General features: G+C 54.8%; 1 protein-coding gene across 3 annotated transcripts in view; it reads left to right on the top strand.

Moving 5' to 3' along the window:
• The first annotated feature begins 4,223 nt into the window (after positions 1 to 4,223).
• Positions 4,224 to 18,890, top strand: part of KCNK9 (potassium two pore domain channel subfamily K member 9) — a 103,350-nt gene continuing 88,683 nt past the window's right edge. For 2 of the 3 annotated variants that reach the window (XR_004185960.1, XM_009213650.4), the window contains exon 1: positions 4,224 to 4,628. Coding sequence is in view for 2 of the 3 variants with exons in the window: in XM_009213650.4 (XP_009211914.1) it covers positions 4,346 to 4,628 (283 nt within the window). In the remaining variant the exon portion in view is untranslated. The remainder of the gene's footprint in view (positions 4,629 to 18,890) is intronic. The other variant, XM_009213652.3, reaches the window with a different exon arrangement.

Below are 18,890 nucleotides of genomic sequence, written 5' to 3'. Positions count from 1 at the left end.
ATGTGGGCATTAATGTGACAAAGCGTTAAATATACCCAAGGAATCAGGATGTTGTGGAGAAGCAGACAGCCCGCCTTGGCCCAGATGCACTGCGGTGATGTGGAAGAAACACTGACCTGGGAGTTGGGTCCTCCATTAGTGTGGGACCAGGATAAACTGGTGGGCCTCTCTGGGTAAGAACAGGGGCTGCAGGCACACCCACTGTGTGTAAAGAACGAAGCAAACAAGTAGGCAGCAAGCAGATAGAGTTATAAAACCATGATGTTCTTTATTAGCTAATAAGGTACATCTGTTTTCACAGAAACTGAGGTCCAAGGGAGGCCCATGTTGGGGCTGCTGGAGGGTGCAGACAGGCTGTGAACACAGCACAAGGGCACCAGCAGCACCGGGCAGGCTTGGGACCAACTGACGGTGGCTTAAGCCCACAAGAGAATGCACGTGCTCACCCCAGTTGGGTGGCTCTCATGTGTGCCACGTGCCTGCATTGGGGTTCTCAAAGAGTCAGGAAGGACCGGCCTCCCTCCTCAGGTCACCTATCTGCTGACAGCTTTATAACCAACCAGAGGAGGACTCTGATTGGTGGAGGTGCACCTTCACACGTCCAAGTCCAGCCAATCATCGTGGCCCTGGGGAATTCTGGACTCTGGCCATACCTCAGTTCCACATCCTTCTCCAGGTGGAGCTAGAGTTGGGACACCCAGACCCACAGGGGCTGCGAGGGAGGCAGGCATCCAGAGGCACTGCCCCCAGCCAGACTCTCTGGGCTGCCGTGTGGCACACACCATCCGGGATGAATGCCGGGGATGTAGGGAAGATACTTGATTGAGCCCCAGGCTTTGCTCCAAGGAGCTCCCATTCCACCCGCAGGTCCAGAGCCTTGGAAGGTGGCACATGTGGGGTGTGGACGGGCGGACCAGGAACCCTCTGCTTTCAAGGCTCAGACACTGCCTGGGAGGACCTGAGTCCACGGGTCTATTCCCACAGGTGGAAGAGAGGAAGAACCAGCGTCTGGGGGCTGGTGGGTGGCCACTCAAGGCACTCTAAGCTTGGGGCCATAAAGCAGCGGGGGTCCTCGAAGGAGCGCTAGACAGAAGCCAGGGAGAAGCTTCCAGGACTGGCTCCACATCGGAATCACTGTGGGATCCTGGGCACGTGATCCTGTCTTGCTGGAAGTTTTCCCATCTGTAAAACAAGGGGTTTGGAGTAATTCATCTCAGAGGTCCTTCCAGTACGCACACAGCGGTTGCGCTTTCCTGAAAGGCTGTATGCAAATGGAGTTCCGTAAACCAAATCGAAGTGGCTCTGCAGAGCGCGGCGTCTGCCGGCGCGCCCCTCCCCCGCCCGCGCTGCCGCGGGGACAGCCTGGACTTCCCCGCAGCGAGGCCGGCTGCGCGGCCGCCCCGTGGGTCGGAGTCCAGTGCCCCCTGGCGGCGCCGAGGCGGGCAGGCGGCTTCCGGACCGCGCGGAGGCCCGACGGCTGTGACTCAGGGGTGGCGCCGCTGCCAGGGCGGCGGGAGGCCTGACTGGGGTTCCGTCGTGGGCTGAGCCACGGCGCAATTAATTACCAGCTGCTGGGAATCCTTGTCGCCCGCTCGCGGTGACTCACCCGGCAGCCAGGCTCACTTGCCGAGCGCGGGGGCCTTGGTTTCCAAAATGAATCTGGGGAGAGTGCCTGCTCGGGGTGGGGCTCCCCGCTCCCTCGCCCCGCGCCCCGCGCCCGCAGACCCAGCGGGGAGTTGACGGCTCAGACGTAGCCCACAGCGCGGGCTCCCCTTCCCTGGTGGGCACCTGTGAGCCCTGGAAGTGGGGTGCAGAGAGTCCCAGCTGGGGGGCCTCGGTGAAGCACTGGGGTCCCAGACCCGCTGGGCCCGGGGTCCCTGAGGCCGGGGAGCCGGAGCACCGCTCCAGAGGGCGACCCACAGAGGGGCTGGTCTCCTGGAGCCCGCGAGGTGCGCGAGGGTTAGGTCTGATTCCCCAGCCACCCCCTGGCCAGCTGCTAACCCGCCGCCAGGCGACCCTTTCCCACTCCATCCCTTCCTTGGCTGGGGTCAGGAGAGAAAGGGGAGCCCCGGGGTCTCTGAGGCTTGGGTCTGTCCGTTTGGAGCTCCACTGCTCCAGGCAGGATTCAGGAAGCCGGTGGTCAAGGGAAAGCCCCTCGATAGCCTAAACGGAGAGGGCGGGGAGGGGGAGGAGGCAAAGGAGGCTGAAATGGGAAGGAGATAAAGCCTGGAGAGGGCTCATCTGGAAGCAGGGAATAGGTGCGCCCCGGCCCGAGCCTCGTGTTCCTACCCCAGGTGGTCCTGAGGGGGCTTCTGCGTGGCTCAGGGCTGCATCCAGGACGCACCTTGCGCCCAGCTGTGGGGAACCAAAGAGTGATTTTATATATATATATATGTGTGTGTGTGTGTGTGTATATTGTTTTTTTTTTTTTTTTTTTTTTTCTTCAGTAAAGCAACAGAGAGGGTACTGGGTTGGGGGATTGCGATGTCTTTCCCCGCTGTCCTGACTCCAAAACTGGCCGCCCATGCTGTCCTTAGCTCTCTCCAGGGAAACGACTCAGGTCTGCAGGTGCTGGCCCAAGCGGGCTGTGCCGCTGGGAGGCCAGGGGTCCGAGGCAGCCCTCGGGACCCTACCACTCCACGAGGCCATGTCCCTGGCCAATGACACGCTCCTGCGCCGGGTGGCTAGGTGGGGTGTGGGGGGTGCGGGAGACCTCGTGCACCGCTGCCGCCGCGCTCCTGTGTGCCCATGGCCCCCTCCCCTTCTGCTCCCCACTCTCCGCCCGATTTGCCTGAAGCTGCCAGCTTGCCATCTCGGGCTGAATCCCATTTTCCTCCCCCAACCCCGAGTCCCTCAAACTCTCCACCCTCCAGGGCTGCTCGCGCTCTTGGGGAGCGGGGCTAGAAGGACCCAAGCAGCCTCGTTTATCCTCCCATCCCCCGCCAAAACCCGCCGGCGGCTCCGCCCCCGCCCCCTCCCTGGCGGCTCAGGCCGCCCCTCCCGGGCTCCCTCCGCGTGCGCCCTGCGCCGCGCTGGGTCTGCAGCGGGAGCTGCCACAGCAGCCTCGCCAACTGGCTGGGGACCAGGCGGGAGGTGGCGCGCCCTGGAGGCTGCGGGAGGGAGGGAGGGAGGCCCGGCCTCGGCGTAGCCCGGCCCCCGCTCCCCGAGGCCCTCCCGCCGGAGCGGGGCTGCCAAGCGCACACACACACACACGCACATACACACACGCGCACACACACATTCGGGCTCCCAACGGCGCGCACGCACGTAGCGCCCGGGGCAGACCAGCGCCGCGGCCGCCTCCCGGGACGCCCGGACGCCGGAGGGCCCGGACTCGCGCGCGGCTCATGCGCCCGCGCCCGCCCCGCTGCTCCGCGAGGCCCGCGGGACCCCTCCCGCCGCCGCCGCCGCGCCCGCCGCCCCCGGAGGAGCGGGCTGGCCGACCGCCACCGTGCTGTCCCCCGGCAGCCCCCGAAGCCGCTCCATCGCTGTCCCTGCTGTCCTGGGGCCGCGCCCCGCTCCCGTGCCTTGGGGGTTGAGCCGAGCAAACTTCGCGCACCGGCCGACGCCCGGCGGGGACCCCGCTGCGCACCCGCGCGCCCAGGTGGGCGCTAGGCGCGCGGACCTTTGGGGAGCCGGCTGCCCCGCCCGCTGCACCTGCTCGGCCCCCTCCCCTCTTGCAGGGGACTCCAGAGACACCGCCACTTCGCAAACTTTTCCTCCCCACCACCGAGAGGGGGCGAGGAGGGGTAAAAGGGGAAGCAGGTCCCGCGGGGCGCGCGGACCTGCAGGCTCCTTGCTGGGCGCCGCCACCCGCGAGCTGGACCCACAGGGGTACCGGGCGCCGCGGCCGCCCTCCGGCCGCTTTCTGGCTCCGGTTCCCGTCCCTGCTTTTCCCGCGGGAGCGGGGGGCGGGGTGCGGAGGGCAGCGAGGCCCGCGCGGTACCCAGCGGGGCCGCCCTGCATGGCCCTGCGCAGTGGGGCGGGCTGCTTCGGCCGGGTCTGGCGCAGGGTGTCGGGGTTCCCGGACGCCTGGCCCCGGCGCTCGAGCAGCCTCCTGTGCCTGTCCGCCTTCTCGGCTGAGCCCGGGCCCGCGCCGCCCCTGCCCCGCCAGCCGCCTCGCGGTGGCGGTGGCTGTGGCGGCCCCAGCGGAGGGGGCCCCCCCCAGCCTCCCCGCCCCCCGCCTCCCCGCTGCTGCTGCTGCTGCTGCCGCCGCCGCTTACAACTTGGAGGCGGCGGCGGCGGCGGAGGAGGAGGCGGCGGCGGCCGCCGGGCGCTGCAGTGGGACGCGCGCGGCTGTGAGCCTGCGGGACATGCCCCCCGCGCCGGCTCCTTGCTGGCGGCCATGAAGAGGCAGAACGTGCGGACTCTGTCCCTCATCGTCTGCACCTTCACCTACCTGCTGGTGGGCGCCGCCGTGTTCGACGCCCTCGAGTCGGACCACGAGATGCGCGAGGAGGAGAAACTCAAAGCCGAGGAGATCCGGATCAAGGGGAAGTACAACATCAGCAGCGAGGACTACCGGCAGCTGGAGCTGGTGATCCTGCAGTCGGAGCCGCACCGCGCCGGCGTCCAGTGGAAATTCGCCGGCTCCTTCTACTTTGCCATCACGGTCATCACCACCATAGGTAAGGGCTGGGCGCGCCGCCGGGCTCCCGCGCCCCGGGAGGAGTCCGGGGAGGCGGCTGAGCGCGCGGCGCAGGGCTGGGTGCAGGGCGTCGAGGGTTAAACGCAGCCTCCCTTGGGGGCCTTCCCGCAGTGCCCCCTCCTCTCTAGGGAGCCCCCACCTCTGCGGCGCCTCCGAGCCTCACCCTTCGGGGACCCCACCCGGTGCTCTCCACCGCGCTGGTGTCTGGGCCGGGCGTGCGAGCCCCGAGCGAGTGTGCCTGAGCCGGGAGGGCGGAGGCGCCACTTTTGCGAAGAGAGTGGAGCGCTAAGAATAATTCCATAGCAGACACCCACCCACCCACCGCCCTGGCGCGGGCTGGGCTGCGCGGGGCTCTGAGCCTTACACTTACTACCTCTCTGGGAGTTGGAGAGGGCTGGCCTGGCACCCATGGCTCCCAGAGGGACTCAGGTGGCAGGGGAGTGCGCCTGAGGCATGGGAGGCACTGACCCTCCGTAACCCCTGGACCCCCCTGCAGGCTTCGCTGAGCTCAGATTTCATCTTTCTTCCCCGGGTCCTTTTTCTCCCTGAGTTCCGGTTCTGGAGCTTGGACTTCCCAGGCCCCTGGGAGGAGAGAGTTTGCTCTCTGGTGCTTGCGGTGGGGGTGGCAGCCCCTCAGTTGCTCTCAGTAGAGGTGGAGAGTGGGGGCAGGGCAGAACCTGCCCACTCCCTAGGCTGTGACAATGGGAAAGACCAGTCTAGATATTGCCCACAAACCAGGGAACTTGAGCCTCAGTCACGAGAGGGGGTCCAGCTGGTAAACTGCAGGGATGCCTGCCAGCCCCACTGCCAAGGGCGCTATTCACAGAGTAGGGTCTCTGGTGGGTCCCGAGGGCAGTGTCCCCTCTAGGGCTGGGGGCTGGGAGGACTCCCAGACGTTATACTTGGAGACCTGTGGGAGCTGGGGCAGGTCCCTTCATCCGGGTGGACGCTGTGGATACCCTGCATGGCAGGAGGCAGGGTGGTTTCTCTGTGGTTCACTTGCCCCAGTGAGGCAGGCTGCCTCTCTAGGGCCATCTCCTTGGACCTGCCAAGGCCAGTGTGTTAGTGGGGGTGGTCTGTTTCCTGCACCCCTCAGGGCTTGACACTCCTGTGCCCTGGGCAGGGACCTCTTCCTTCCCCCCTCCCTCCTTCCCAGCTCCTCCTGTCTCCCTTCTCTGGACCTCCTCTTCTAATTTCCCTCTTGATATTTTTCTTTGTCTGGAAATCTCTGCATACTGAAAAAACAGGATTTCTCAGTGCCATATGCAACAGGAAGCGCCAGCACAGGACGGCTTGTCTTTCCTTCTTGGTTGAAAATACTTTTTAGAGAGTCATCTTGTTTTAAATGTTTAATTCATTGGTGCAGGTTTTTCTGTTTGTGAAGGAAATTGTCCTTCTGTTATCTACATAATCAGCTTGGCTCTTGCTTGCCCCACGCCCTTTGCCCAGCACCCCAAATACAGATGACTCCTTCCCTTCCCACATTGTGTTTCCAGCATCTGAGAGGGCCAGTCATTCCCATCATCTCTGGCTTTAAACTGTGGCAGTGGCACGCAGATGCACAGGGCAGTGATTCTGGGGGACAGGGGCCTGTGTGCTGGAGAGCTGGAGAGTAAGAAATACGCCTCTGAAACTGGCCACCCCTGGGGAGAGGAGAAAGCCCCAAGCCCCTTAAACATGCCTTTTGGGTTGAAGATGGAAGACAGGTGAAATTGGCTAGCATACTGGCTTCCAGTAGTAAAACAGGCACATAAAATGCTTGGCTGATCCCGAAAGTTGAGCTGCAACATTGAGGAGAGGATTGGTGTTAAAAGCAAACCCTGAAATGTGCCAGTTTTCCTTAAGAAATACATTGTTGAGACTGATGAAGTTTTTATTGAGGTCTGTTTCTGTGATTGATTCTGATTGGTAGCTCTGGGTGTATGCCTGTCACGGTTAAAACTCCAAAGAGAAGCTGTCAAGGGAAGTGTAGCTTAATGGAGGCTGTCGGCTTCGCTCAGGGCTGTGGGACTTGTACGAATAAGGGACCAGAGGCCATCTGAGGAATTCGCTGATTTTCCTTGCTTCCTTCTTTGGGCTTTCCACTGATTTTCTGGAAAGAAAGGTTGGGAAAAAATTGTGTGTGTGTGTGTGTGTGTGTGAATAAAACACAGCTCTAACACTAACATAGCTATCCTGTTGTGGAAAGACATTCAACTTGGAACCCACAGACCTGACTTGGAATCTGAATTCTGCTGTAGTGTAAAGACCATAGGGAGGGCATTCCCCAACTCCTGACCTCAGTTTCCCCACCTGTAGAAGGGATGTCTCACAATAACTACCTGACAGGCTGACTTTTAAGGTCCAGGTGAGATTCCGTGGGCTGCAGCTGCCAGGCACAGTGTGGCTGGCGCTTAGTAGGAATGGAATCTGCGCTCTTGGACGAAGCCTGATTGAGCCTCCGCTCTCTGCCGTACGAAGCTGCTTAGCAGAAGAGCTCAAATTTACAGGAAACAAAACACCTTTCCAGTTAATTCTGTTATTTTCTTTTTTTAATATAAATGCAAATTAAGGTGCTCCTAGGCCTAGAACAAAACCCGGTCCCAAGCCTTGCCCTCCAAGGATTTGTCTCCTATTGGGCAGTGATATTAATGAGTCAGGTTAATCATCATGGGCGTTCTGATTTTTAATCTAACCTTGAGCTATTTCTTGAGCGTGCTTTAACTTTTTGTCCAAGTCTCCAAGGCTGGGACGGGAGCCGCTGGTGCTGGGCAGCCACGAATGAAGGCTTCTTCTCAGATGCAGCTATTAGCTTGCTCTGTGAGATGGATTTTTAAAACGTATGTAATTACCACTTCGCGTTGAATCTGTGGCCGCGCCTTCCTAAAAGGCTTTGGAGGGATATTACCCTGAGTGCCGCCCCAGCTCTCTGGGGATCCCAGGACACGGTGACCACTGTCATAACCAGGGATGAACGGGAGTCCAGCTGGGCCCCGCAAAGGATAAACTCAGTTACATCATTTATCAGGCTCTGTTTCCATTCCTCCCCATTTGCTTCCTTTGATGTCTGTGCCACTTGTAGCTATTTCCACAGAGATTATGTTTAGTTCTAAACTTGTGAAGTGCTAGACCTTTGCATGGGAGACCCTCGTATGTACCCTGTAGTTTCCTTTTGATTAGGGGTTCAGTCTGAGCTGCCCCCCAACCCCAGACCCACCACCTGTTGGTGGAAGTGATGAAAGTCAGGAGTGCTGGGCCAGGGTCTAGACAGGGGTGGAGGAGTTTTATTTGGATTTGGCCTGCTTGGGGCTAAAGCTCAGTTGTGTAAGGGACCCCGGGAACATACGTGTGAACTTCCTACAGTAGGCGCTTTAGCCTCTCCCCACAATCTAACAGAGTTGCAGTCTCCATGACACTTCTTTTGCCAATCTAACATCTGTGACCTGAGCTGTTATCACCTTCAGGATCATTAAAAAAGGAGAAACCATGCTTAGAAATCAGGTCTCATCTGCAGAGTGTGGAGGACAATTTAAAATCGGGTTTGGGCAGGGAAGGAGAGGTGGGTTTTTCCTTTTCTTGCTACGGTTTGCAGGACGGGGAGCCGTACATCAGGGGCAGTATTTCCCCAGAACCTCAGGCCCAGCTGAAGCTAGGAGTGGTTGCTGTGGGAGTTGAGCTGACTGGCTGGGGGCAGAGTACATTCTGAGAAACAGCTTTGGGGCTCCTGGAGGTGCCTTGCCCCCAGGCCTGTACCTGCTGGAAACAGAGTGCCTTGGGATAGATTCCTTTTCTCATTCATAAACGGCACCTTAAACAGACTTTTTGTGAAACAGACAGCATTTTCCATTTTTTTCCTGGCACTCTTGGTGTGGTTTTTGGTACACGGTTCACACTCTGTGCGAGCACCTGGCCCTGCCTGGCCTGTGCTGCTCCAAGGCTCTGAGGCTCTGGGGACAGTCTAGATGACAAGATAAGGTCTGGCCTTGAGCAAGGAGGAGGGAGCTGGAAACCCAAACAGTTGGTTGCAGTCCAGGGTGCAGTCCAGGGGCAGCTAACCCCAGTGGCTGCTTGAACCCGTTCCCTGCCATCCTGCTTAACACATGCAGGGGGTGTGCTCCTTGGTTGGCTCTTTGAACCCATCTTACAGGTGCTTGCCCTCCAAGAAGTCTTCCCAGCCTTTGCTCTCACTGCCTCCCTCAGTCCCAGCCTTTTTCTTTAATAAACACTATGTTTTCTGCTCCAGGCCCTAACTGTGTGTGTTTTCCCTGCAGGGCCAGGACAATGCCTGGGCCAGAGTGGGCTTCTTGGAAGGGCTGCAGAATACAAGCAGCCCCAAGCAGACCCCACAGGCTGGTGCCAGAGGAGCACGGAGCCTCCACACGCAGGCACTCACCTCCCTCACTTTATAGATCAGGAAACTGAGGCAGATAAGGCCACGCACACTAAGGCAGAAGGTCTTGAACTCTGTGATGCAGTTGGGATCTCCTTACTGAAGGCTCCAACCGTGGTGTTTTCCCTGGGGCCAGGGCTGGGCTCGCGGAGTAGTCCATCATGTTTTTCCTTCTCCCTTTTTAGCTCTACCCTTCGGTAAAACTGCCCAGCAGACCCAGATGAAGGGCTGCCAGTGTTCCATGGGGTGGACCCAGAGGGCCTCTGAATGTCTTCATGAGTAGCTGAAGCCTTTGGTGACAGAAAAGGAGTGCCTGTGGGCAGCTCTCCACAGGTACTATAAGACTGAGAATACCATGCCTGGGCCTGCTCTCTCTTCCCATAGATGTCATGGACAAGGCGAGAAATGGGGCAAGTACAAGGACAGCTGCAGTTCTGGGGTGCATCGAGGCCTTCCTGGTGTGGGGCACTGGGTGCTCTGAGGGGGCCTCTAAAGGGGCATCTCGGTGTGGGAGGGCACTGGCATGGGCAACCAGGGAGACAGAGATCAGGTGGGATTTAGGGTTGGGAATACATTGTAAGCTGCCACCATCTTCTTTCCTGCAGGTGCTAAATGTGTGGAAGATGAGGGAAGTTCTCAGGCAGTGGGTGGAAACAGGCCTCCATTCCTTCTTCCTCCCTTAAACAGTTATTCCACACCTGTCTCATGCAGTGTACTCACTTGAGTCTCTGCACTGCCTTGATACATATCATCACCCCACCTGCCATGTGTCCCTGCCATGCATCCCACTTTCCCAATCCACATCCATCCATAATACAACTACCACCCTTCATATACTCCCACTTCCACTTACCTTGTCATCATTAATAGCATGTTCATTCACCCAAAATCCTTTTCTTATCTGTTCATTTTTATAATATCTATGTCTTCACCATTCATCCTATATCATCTTCCTTCCATCTACTTAGTTCTTACCTTCCTACCCCACCCCCACTCCATATCCCTGCACACCCATCTTCCCACTCCTGTATCCACTATCATCCACCATACCCCACACCCCATCTATCAAATCATCAGTGTTTGCTTCAGCTTACTTTCATCTTTGTCAAATCGCACCACTATCCATATTCACCTCGTCTGTTCACACCACTTGTCACGTCGTCCGTTCGTTCCGTTCTGCCGGTATTCACTCCGCACGCTCATCATCCATCTGCCGTCCCAAATTCGTCCTTTTGTTCGTCAACCACCACACTTCGCGAAATCAAAACCATCTAATTTCATCGTCGGCCACACAAACAAGCTGGTCCAATCTGCAGTTTTCTTTCCCTTTGTCAATCCGATATCAAAATCATTCGTCATAGCACCCACATATTAAATTACACTTCCGTTCTTTCTTGTCTCTCAAATTAAAGTAAAAGCAATACTCACCCCGCTTTGACCCTTGCATTTATATGTTTTTATCATCATATCCATTCTCCTTCATTAAGTAAGTGTTCAAATCACCCACCACTTCCCCATAATCTGTTCCTTTTTCTAATGCCACTCATCTCATTACTTCACACTGCAATCCATAATAATAAACACATCATCCATCAGTCTAATTTATCACTTTGATTTCATGTTTCTGGTAGCAATTTTCCATATTTATTTCTCCCTCTTTTCCTCTCTCCTTTTGTATGTCAGTGGATTATTCAGCTCATAAGCACAGCTTCATTGGATGGTTCTTCCCTCTCTTATGTGTTAACTTTTAGTTGGGGACCCATATTCTTTGATTGGGGACATTTTCAGTGGTGAGCAGGCACAGTACCCTGACTAGAGCCTCAGTGTTAATGCCTCAGTGGCCTCCATGAAGGATCTCCAAGATGTTCTAGCCCCATCTCCTTCCTGTAAATGGTGAGCCAATCCCAATTACTTGTGATTTTTAAGCATTTTTATTTAAGTATAATGTTCTTATAGAAAAGTGCACATTTCACAAATGTATTGCTCAGTGAATTCTCATAAGGAAATCTTGTCCATGTAACCAGCACTCTGAACAAGAGACAAAACATTACTAGCACCCCAGAACCCCCCACACTAGTCATCTCGAATGCCTCCAGTGGTAAAGAGCTCATTATGTAACACATAATGAAGTGGTGGTGGATGTGTTTAGATGAATGTTGAGATGATCTCTTGTGGGGTTCTGATCTGGTGAGGAGCAGTGTGTGCATGTGGGTTGGGGTGGCTTCTCTTCAAGGGGCTGCTTGTCTCTATAGTGGCCACCCGAGGAGGAACCAGCAGATGTACATTTAGAAACTGGAACATGGGGGGCTTAAACCTGGAAAATGAGAGGGATTTTAGCCCACAGATGCGAAGCTGAGCCTGGAGTGGGGACGGCATGCTACAGTGGCCCAGGGAGCTGGTCCCAGAGGGTTGGCCCCTCTGACTCAGACTGCAGCAAGCAGTTCCGGGCTGTGTGTACACCAGCCACCCAGAGGATGAGGGAAACATGGAGAAAGAGATACAATGCTGGTTCTCAGCAGAGCCCCAGGAACTAGGAGGCAACCAGCCCAGGTAGGCTGGGCTGATAAAAGAAAGGCAGTGGGCATACTTGAGAAAGCCCCACAGGCAGAGGAATTCTGGGACCCGAGAATTGGAGAAGGGTCCTTCCCACCTCCAGGTGGAGCACCCTGCCATGGCCAGCCTGAAGGAGCCTGGAGTCTGGGGTCCCTTTCCTCAAGGGATTTTGTCGTGAGGGTCTCTTTTTCTTCCCATCCCCACCTGGGGACTTCACCTGTAGAAAGCTCTCCCTTTTTAGGTCAGGGCACTCACTGTGTAGCTTATGATCCTCCGAAGGGAGGGCTGAGTGGAGCTTGGCCTCCCTCCTGTTCTGTAACAGCCTGTAGGGATTTGGGGATAGCCCTGGGCTCCCGAGTTTCTTCCAATAATGCCATTTGTAGCCAGTTCCTCTCCTCTGAGCAATTTTAGCCTGTGTGTGCTTTCCCAGTCCAGTCTGAGCATTCAGGGAGAGCTGACCATCATCTCCTCTTGTCTACACAATATACTTCTGTTAACGTCCTCAGTTGGTATACTAGCTTTTCTGGGTAGCCCCTTCCTGCATTAACTTGTTTTGAGCACATGTACTTCCATTTTGTGCTACTAAGCAAAAGTGTCCCTGTCTTGCATTGGTATGGTCCCGAATACAAACCCTGCCATTGACACTTCAGCACAAAGCAGAATTATGTGCTAGGGACCAAGAAAGGAAGAGATGGTTGATGGAAAAATTCATGGCAGGGAAGATGAGAAAATTCAGGCGCATCTGTGAGTGTGTTGGCCTGGCTTGTCAGGACACCGTGGGCGGATGTCAACCTCGGGGCCTGAAAGTCCCTCCAGCTCACAGTTTGCTGGCCTCAGCCCAACCATGCCCTTGCATGGGGTCTTGGAGTCAACCAGCCCTGAGTGATGGAAGACCCTGGCCAAGGAGTGGCTGCTCGAAGGTGGTACTAGGTGAGTGGGGTGGACCTGCCCTGAGTCGTCCTCATCCTTATCACAACTTGAGCCCTGGGAGGGACCAGTAGGTGGCAGTGGGGTGGAGGGAGGGGGCCGGAGTAGAGGAGGGTGGGCTGGAGCTTGGGGTGGCGGGTGGTGGGTGGAATATTGGTGTCAGGGATGCTGGGCCAGGCATCTGGAGACTGGGTGGCAGGTCCCTACCCTACCCCTGGTCAGCCATCCAGTGAATGGGCCATGATGCCATCTGTTGCCTGGGCAGGATTTCAGGGGCTCCTCTGTGGCCTCTCTTGTGAAGGCACACAGCTGGGAAGCAGGCAGGCCTGGGGTGCCAGTGCCTTGCAGGGTGGCTCACATCTGGCTTGTGCCCCATCCCGGAAGCCCAATCCCAGGCACACTCCTTAAGCCTGGGCTCCCTCATCTGTGAAATGGGGACTGAGAGCTCAGAATTTGTGTCCTTGTAAGGATGGGAGGAAATGTATCTGAAAGGTTTCCTCGCCTCCTCCACCCAGGAGCTGACGAGTGGCAGCTTTGTTGTGACGGTGGTCATTTGGGCACGCTCATTAGGGGACAGTCACCCGGGTCTGGTTGTGCTCTGTCCACTCTCGGCAAATTCACTTTCAACTTCCCCTCACCACTTCCTCACCACCCCCCTTTCTGCTGCCGCCCAACCCCTGATCCTAATCTCATGGCCCCAGTCCTAGCAAGGGGCCACCTGAGGCCCCCTCTGACTGAGAAATGCTCCTCAGAGATGGAAATGCTGCTACCATCCAGTGGACGGGGGCTGGGATGGTGTCAAGCCGGGGGCTTTGGGGGCCCCAGGCTGCATTCAGGGTGTCTCTGTGTTGGATTGGTATGGACTCAAATACAAGCCCTGGCTCGTTCAAGCAGTAAGATTTCCCCAACTCAGTTCTGTTGGGATACTATGGCTTCCTGGGACATCACCTTCCACTCCACCACTGCAATGACCTTTAAAAGCCCATGGCTGCCATCTTCCCCCTGCCCCAGACCCCAGCAGCTCCCCGTCCCCTGCAGAGTCAGACCTAGGTCTTTAGCTCGCAGCCCTTTTCATCCTCCAGCCCCGCCCAGGCCCTATGACCACAACTTCTGCCCTGTGTCCGGCTCCGCCTTCCTCTTTTCCCCAATTGTCCTTTATCCTCTTGAGCAAAGGACTTGTTTCTTTGCTCCCCAGCCCACTGTGCCTCAGTCTCCTGAGTAGACATCCGGATTCCCCAGGGGCTGCTGGTCTCAGGCTCCCCTGCACCTGGCCAGGCCCACAGCAGGTGCTCAGGGAAGGCTGGCCGGATGCTGGCTTGTACTCCTGGCTCCCCGAGAGCAGGAGCGGCTGAGAGCTGAGCAGTTTAGGGTGACATCTTTCTGCTTGGTTGTGCCTCGGGACCACTGGGCAGGTGCAGGACAGGCTGCAGCCTTTTGAACTAAAGCTGTTGCTTTTAATGGAAGACGACAGGTTAGGGATCCATCCTGCTGAGTGGGGAGCTTCTCACTCAGGCTTAGATGTGTGATCTTGGTCCCCAAGGCCACCTGCTGGTGCCAGGCCTCTGTGAGTCTGCAGGGCATCTGGCAGGAAGAGATGCCTACTTGTGAAATAGACATTGGCTGTCACTGGCCCTGTCAGACATGTGAGGTGCAGCCCACTCAGGAAGGTGAGAGGCCTTTACCTGCGGCTGATGGGCACACAGTGCACCTGTGGTGTTTGTCAGAGGTGTGGAAGACAGGCATACATCTGGGATGAGCTTGTCAGGTGGGGCTGGGGTGAAAACTCAGGTGAAGTTGAGGTAAATCTCTCAGGTGGGCCTGGGGTGAGCCTCTCAGGTGAGCAGGGTGAGCTGCTCAGGTGGGGCTGGGCTGGTCTGCTCAGGTGGGCAGGGTGAGCTGTGTGATATAGAGAACTGTGGGGTGGACACTTGGTTTCTACATTTGAAGCAGAAGCTCTAGGCAGCATTTTGTGTCAGGGCAGCATGGGTGCATTGCCCCATGTGGTCTGGAAACAGGCAGTGCCAGGCCACTCATGGGTGCCAGGGTGTGGGCATTCAGTCGGGCGTGGGTGGGAGCTGCTGATACCGGGTGGCCCTAGGCTGAGCTTACTTGGGCCGCAGGGAAGGGCCCAGCACAGGGATGTCGTGGGGCCTGGGAGAAGATTCCCCAGTGAGTCTGGCCTTGAGAGGCTCTCCCTGTGCAGTTTCCTGGAGATAACTTCTTTGACAGCACCCAAGTGCTGAGGAGCTCTTGCAGTTGGGGAAATTGGTCTGGTGTCTGTTTGGGACAGTGTTCAGGCCATAGGTATCCAAACACTAGGGAGGGGGAAGCTAGTGTGTGCTGGTTCCCCAAATAACTTTCATACTATGGGAAAGGGAAGGTTGGCAAGCCACGGCAGAGTGTTTCATGAAAGGGAGGAAATTCCCCATGACTCTCCTGCGACCCCCGTGATCACATCCAAGAATGGCTTCAGCATTCCATGTTCACCTTCTTGTCATTTCCCAAAGGTGCTTGCTGACTTTATCATTTCATTAGAGTGGATCATGTAGAGATCGTGTTCAGGTGCCTCTAGCAGAAAACCCAGGTAACAAGGACTTGAGCAAACAGCTGTTTTCTCTTTCTTGGTTGCAAAGTGTGGGGCAAGCAGACGGGCTGACAGGTGGCTCCACAATGCCTTGAGAGAGCAGGTTCTTTCCAGCTTTCTGCTCAGTCATCTTAGCTTGGCTTTTGTCCTCTGGCTGGTGTCTCATGGTTCCATGGTGGCTGCTCCACCTCCAGCATCCTCTCCAGCATCCCTCCTGGCAGGAAGAAGAGGAAGAATACAAGTCAAAGGCATGCACCAGCTGAGCCTGCTTCTTTCTAAAGAACCTTCCTGGACGACCCACCCAACGGCTTCTACTTATATCTCATCAGCCAGGACTATGTCTTATGACCAACTCTAGCTGCAAGAGAACCTGGAAAATGGGGCTTTCTGCTTCTCAAAGCAAGGTGGGGTGCGACTGGTGAGGAGGGGGTGGAGTCAGGTGTTGGGAGGTACCCACGGGGTCTGTGGTGATAATGCACAGCATTTCAGAGCCCCTTTTCTCTTTAAGTTTACATCACACATTACCTTGAGTTTCCACAGAGTGAAGGGGAATGATTTTAATGGCTATATATCCACTGAATGAATGGACACTTAACTATTGAACCATGCCTCTATTTGTAATGATTTAATGTATTTTTTCTTTTTTTAGGCTAACTATTGATAATGCTTTGTTGGACATCTCTGTGTGTGTGGATTCCGTGAGGCCCTCCTTTAAGGGTTTGCTGGCTGTAGTGGGATCAGCACATCAGAGGGCACAGCACTCAGTTGTGTTACTATGTTGTTTCCATCAACAGCTGTACAAGCAGGGGTGGGTCTTCTAGCTTCACTGCAACTTCAGCAGCCCTCGGCAATGTTGAAAAAGTTTTTGATGTTCTTACTATTTCAGAATGTTTTCCTAGCAGTCTTCAGGTGGCCTTGGAAAGGCAGCTGGGACAAGCTCATGTGGAGCTGGAAAGCTGGTGTCCAGAGTGAAATCCTTGCTCACCCCAGACACAGCCAGTCCAGGGGGATCTGCAGTGTACTTGTGGACACATGAAATGAGGCGGGGGAAGAGAAGGGAGCCTGCAGACCCAGTTCAGCTCCAGGGATGGAAACAGTTTGCCTTGGCAGTCTGGTCCAGCTGACTGGCTCTGGTCACTGGAACATTGTACCAAGAAGCAGTCTCAGTGGGGAAGGGTGCCATCTGTGATTGATTAGTCATGTCTGACATGGGTATGGGTCAGGCAGTGGTAGCGTGTTTGCCACATATGCCCACCCTCTGGGCTGGTGGAAGAATTTCAGAGGTGGATACCTTTTCATCACTATGCCAGGAATGATATCACTATGGATAATTGCTTGACCTGGGTGTGATCTAGTTTACAAGACAGGTTCCCATCCACAACTATGTTTCATCCATTAACAAGACTATGAAATAGGGTCAGTGGTTACCTGGTTATGCTGATGAGACTCTGAGAGATCTGGTGACTTGCCCAAGGTCATGAAGTGGAGCTTAGGACTTGAACCCAAATCTGTCCTCAAGCTTGATGTGGTCTCCATTACACCCACAGACAGTCCAGGGTGTGGTCCCAGACACTGTCCCTCTGCCTGGAATTAAGAGCTGGGATACAGGAAGGATCAGCCTCAGTGATTATCACCTGACAGTCAAGATAACTCAGAAGTCATCTGGTCCCACCCTCTCAGGATGGCAGCATCACTGAACCTTCCAGTGATAAGGAGTTCACTGCCTCACTCATAGGGAAAGGCAGATGTGGCAACAGTTTTAAAATAAAAGGTCAAAATAACTCTCATTGGTTTGTCTTAGTTCTCCTGACCAGAGCTCCCCAGGATAAGTGTGACCTCAATTCTCTTACCACAACCAAAGAGTTATTGTTTATGGCACGCCCGTGGGATTCTGTTTTTTTTTACAGCCACTATCTCAATTAATTCCATCCTCTCAACAACCCTATAAGATAGATATTTTCATGTATCCCCATTTTACAGATGAGGACCTAGAAGATCAGAAAGAGTAAGCAACTTGCCTAGGGTCATGTAGCTAATAAGTGGCAGAAAGGAGTTATGCCTAGGAAGTCTGACTTCAGAGTCTGTGCTATGTTGTTACATACAGTGTCTTTTCACCTGCATCAGTTAGCTAGTGACGTGTAACAAATCATCCACAAACACAGAGGCTGAAAACAACCACTGTCTATTACTGTTCACAGTCTGAGGCTCAGCTAGGCAACTTTTACCTACTACTGGTCTGCAGGCTGATGGGGGAAGCTCTGCTTCAAGTCATTGCATGTTTTTCACTCAATGATGGCAAAGGCACAGGAGAGCAGCAAAAGCAAGTGACGACTTTTATGCCAAGACACTGCTGTGATGATGTCACTTCTCCCACATACCATTGGCCAGAGCAAGTCATGTAACGAAGGCCAAAGTCAAAAGGTGGGAAATACATCCTGCCCACAATGAGCCCAAAGTAATGGTACAGTGTCTCAGCCTGCCGTCTGACCATGCCTCTTGCCAAGTCCCTCCTGCCATCCGCTCGTCACCATGATTTCCTTCCTGGTGTAGTGGAGGGCATAGCTTTGGTTTCCAAGTGGGTTCAAATCCTGCCCATTGCATAACTCTCAGTTGATGTGCTGTTTTCTCATCTGTAAAATAGACAGTCCACAGTCTACCTTTGGATTAGTTTCAGTTTGCTGGGGCTGCCATTACAAAGTAAGACAGGTTGACTTAAGCAGCAGCAAATATTTTTTCTCACAGTTCTTCAGGCCTGAAGTCCCAGATCAAGGTTGATTTCTTCTGAGACCTTTCTTTTTGGCTTGTGGATGATCATCTCCCTGTGTCTTCATACAGCCATCCCTCTGTGCATGTCTGTGGTCCTAATCTCCTCTCCTTATAAGGACACCAGTCAGATTGGATTAGGGCTCACACGAAGGGCCTCATTTTACCTTAGTTTTTCCAAAAACAGTTACATCCAGAGGTCCTTGGGGTTAGGATTTCAACATATGAATTTGGGGTGAGGCAACATGATTCAGCCCACAGTAACCTCCTAGGACTGCTGTGAGGATTAAGCGAGATCAGGGAGATGAAAGCACCTAGTTCAGGGCCCATCACATAGAAGTCACTCAGCACATGTTGCTTTTCTGCCAAATCCCATGTATGAATCTGAGTTTATCTTACTATGGTCAAGAAGACTTTGTTGTCCAAACATGTTAATTTATCTATTGTTACTTATCAAAATCTGACCATCTGCTAGGCTGAAAGCCTACCACGGTGGAGTGGACCCAACCCAGGATCAGTCATTGATATGGTTTGGCTCTGTGTCCCCACCCAAATTTCATCTCAAATTGTAATCCCCATGTGTCAAGGGAGGGAAGTGATCGTATTATGGAGCAGTCCCAGGCTGTTCTCATAATAGTGAATGAGTTCTCACTAGAGCCGATGGTTTTAAAGTGTGGTACTTCCTCATTCTTGCACTCAGTCTTTTCTGCCGCCTTGTGAAGAAGGTGTCTGCTTCCCTTTCCACCACGATTGTGAGTTTTCTGAGGCCTCTCCAGCCATGTGGAACTGTGAGTAAATTAAACCTGTTTTCTTTAAATTATCCAGTCTCAGGTATTTCTTTATAGCAGTGTGAGAACAGATTAAGGCAGTCATGGAGGGACCTGAGTTCAAATCCCTCATCTACCTTTGATTAGCTGGGGTGCAGCAAGTAAACCATTTTTTTGCTCTCATCCTCAGCATCCTTATTTGTAGGGTATAGGTGATCCTATCTCCTTTAGCATGTTTTGAGTTCTATGAAGTCTACTGTGCTTTTAAACTTTTTCTTA

The sequence above is a fragment of the Papio anubis genome, chromosome 8 (genome assembly GCF_008728515.1).
Source record: "Papio anubis isolate 15944 chromosome 8, Panubis1.0, whole genome shotgun sequence".
Taxonomy (NCBI): domain Eukaryota; kingdom Metazoa; phylum Chordata; class Mammalia; order Primates; family Cercopithecidae; genus Papio; species Papio anubis.
This window is presented reverse-complemented; position numbering and strand designations above follow the sequence as displayed.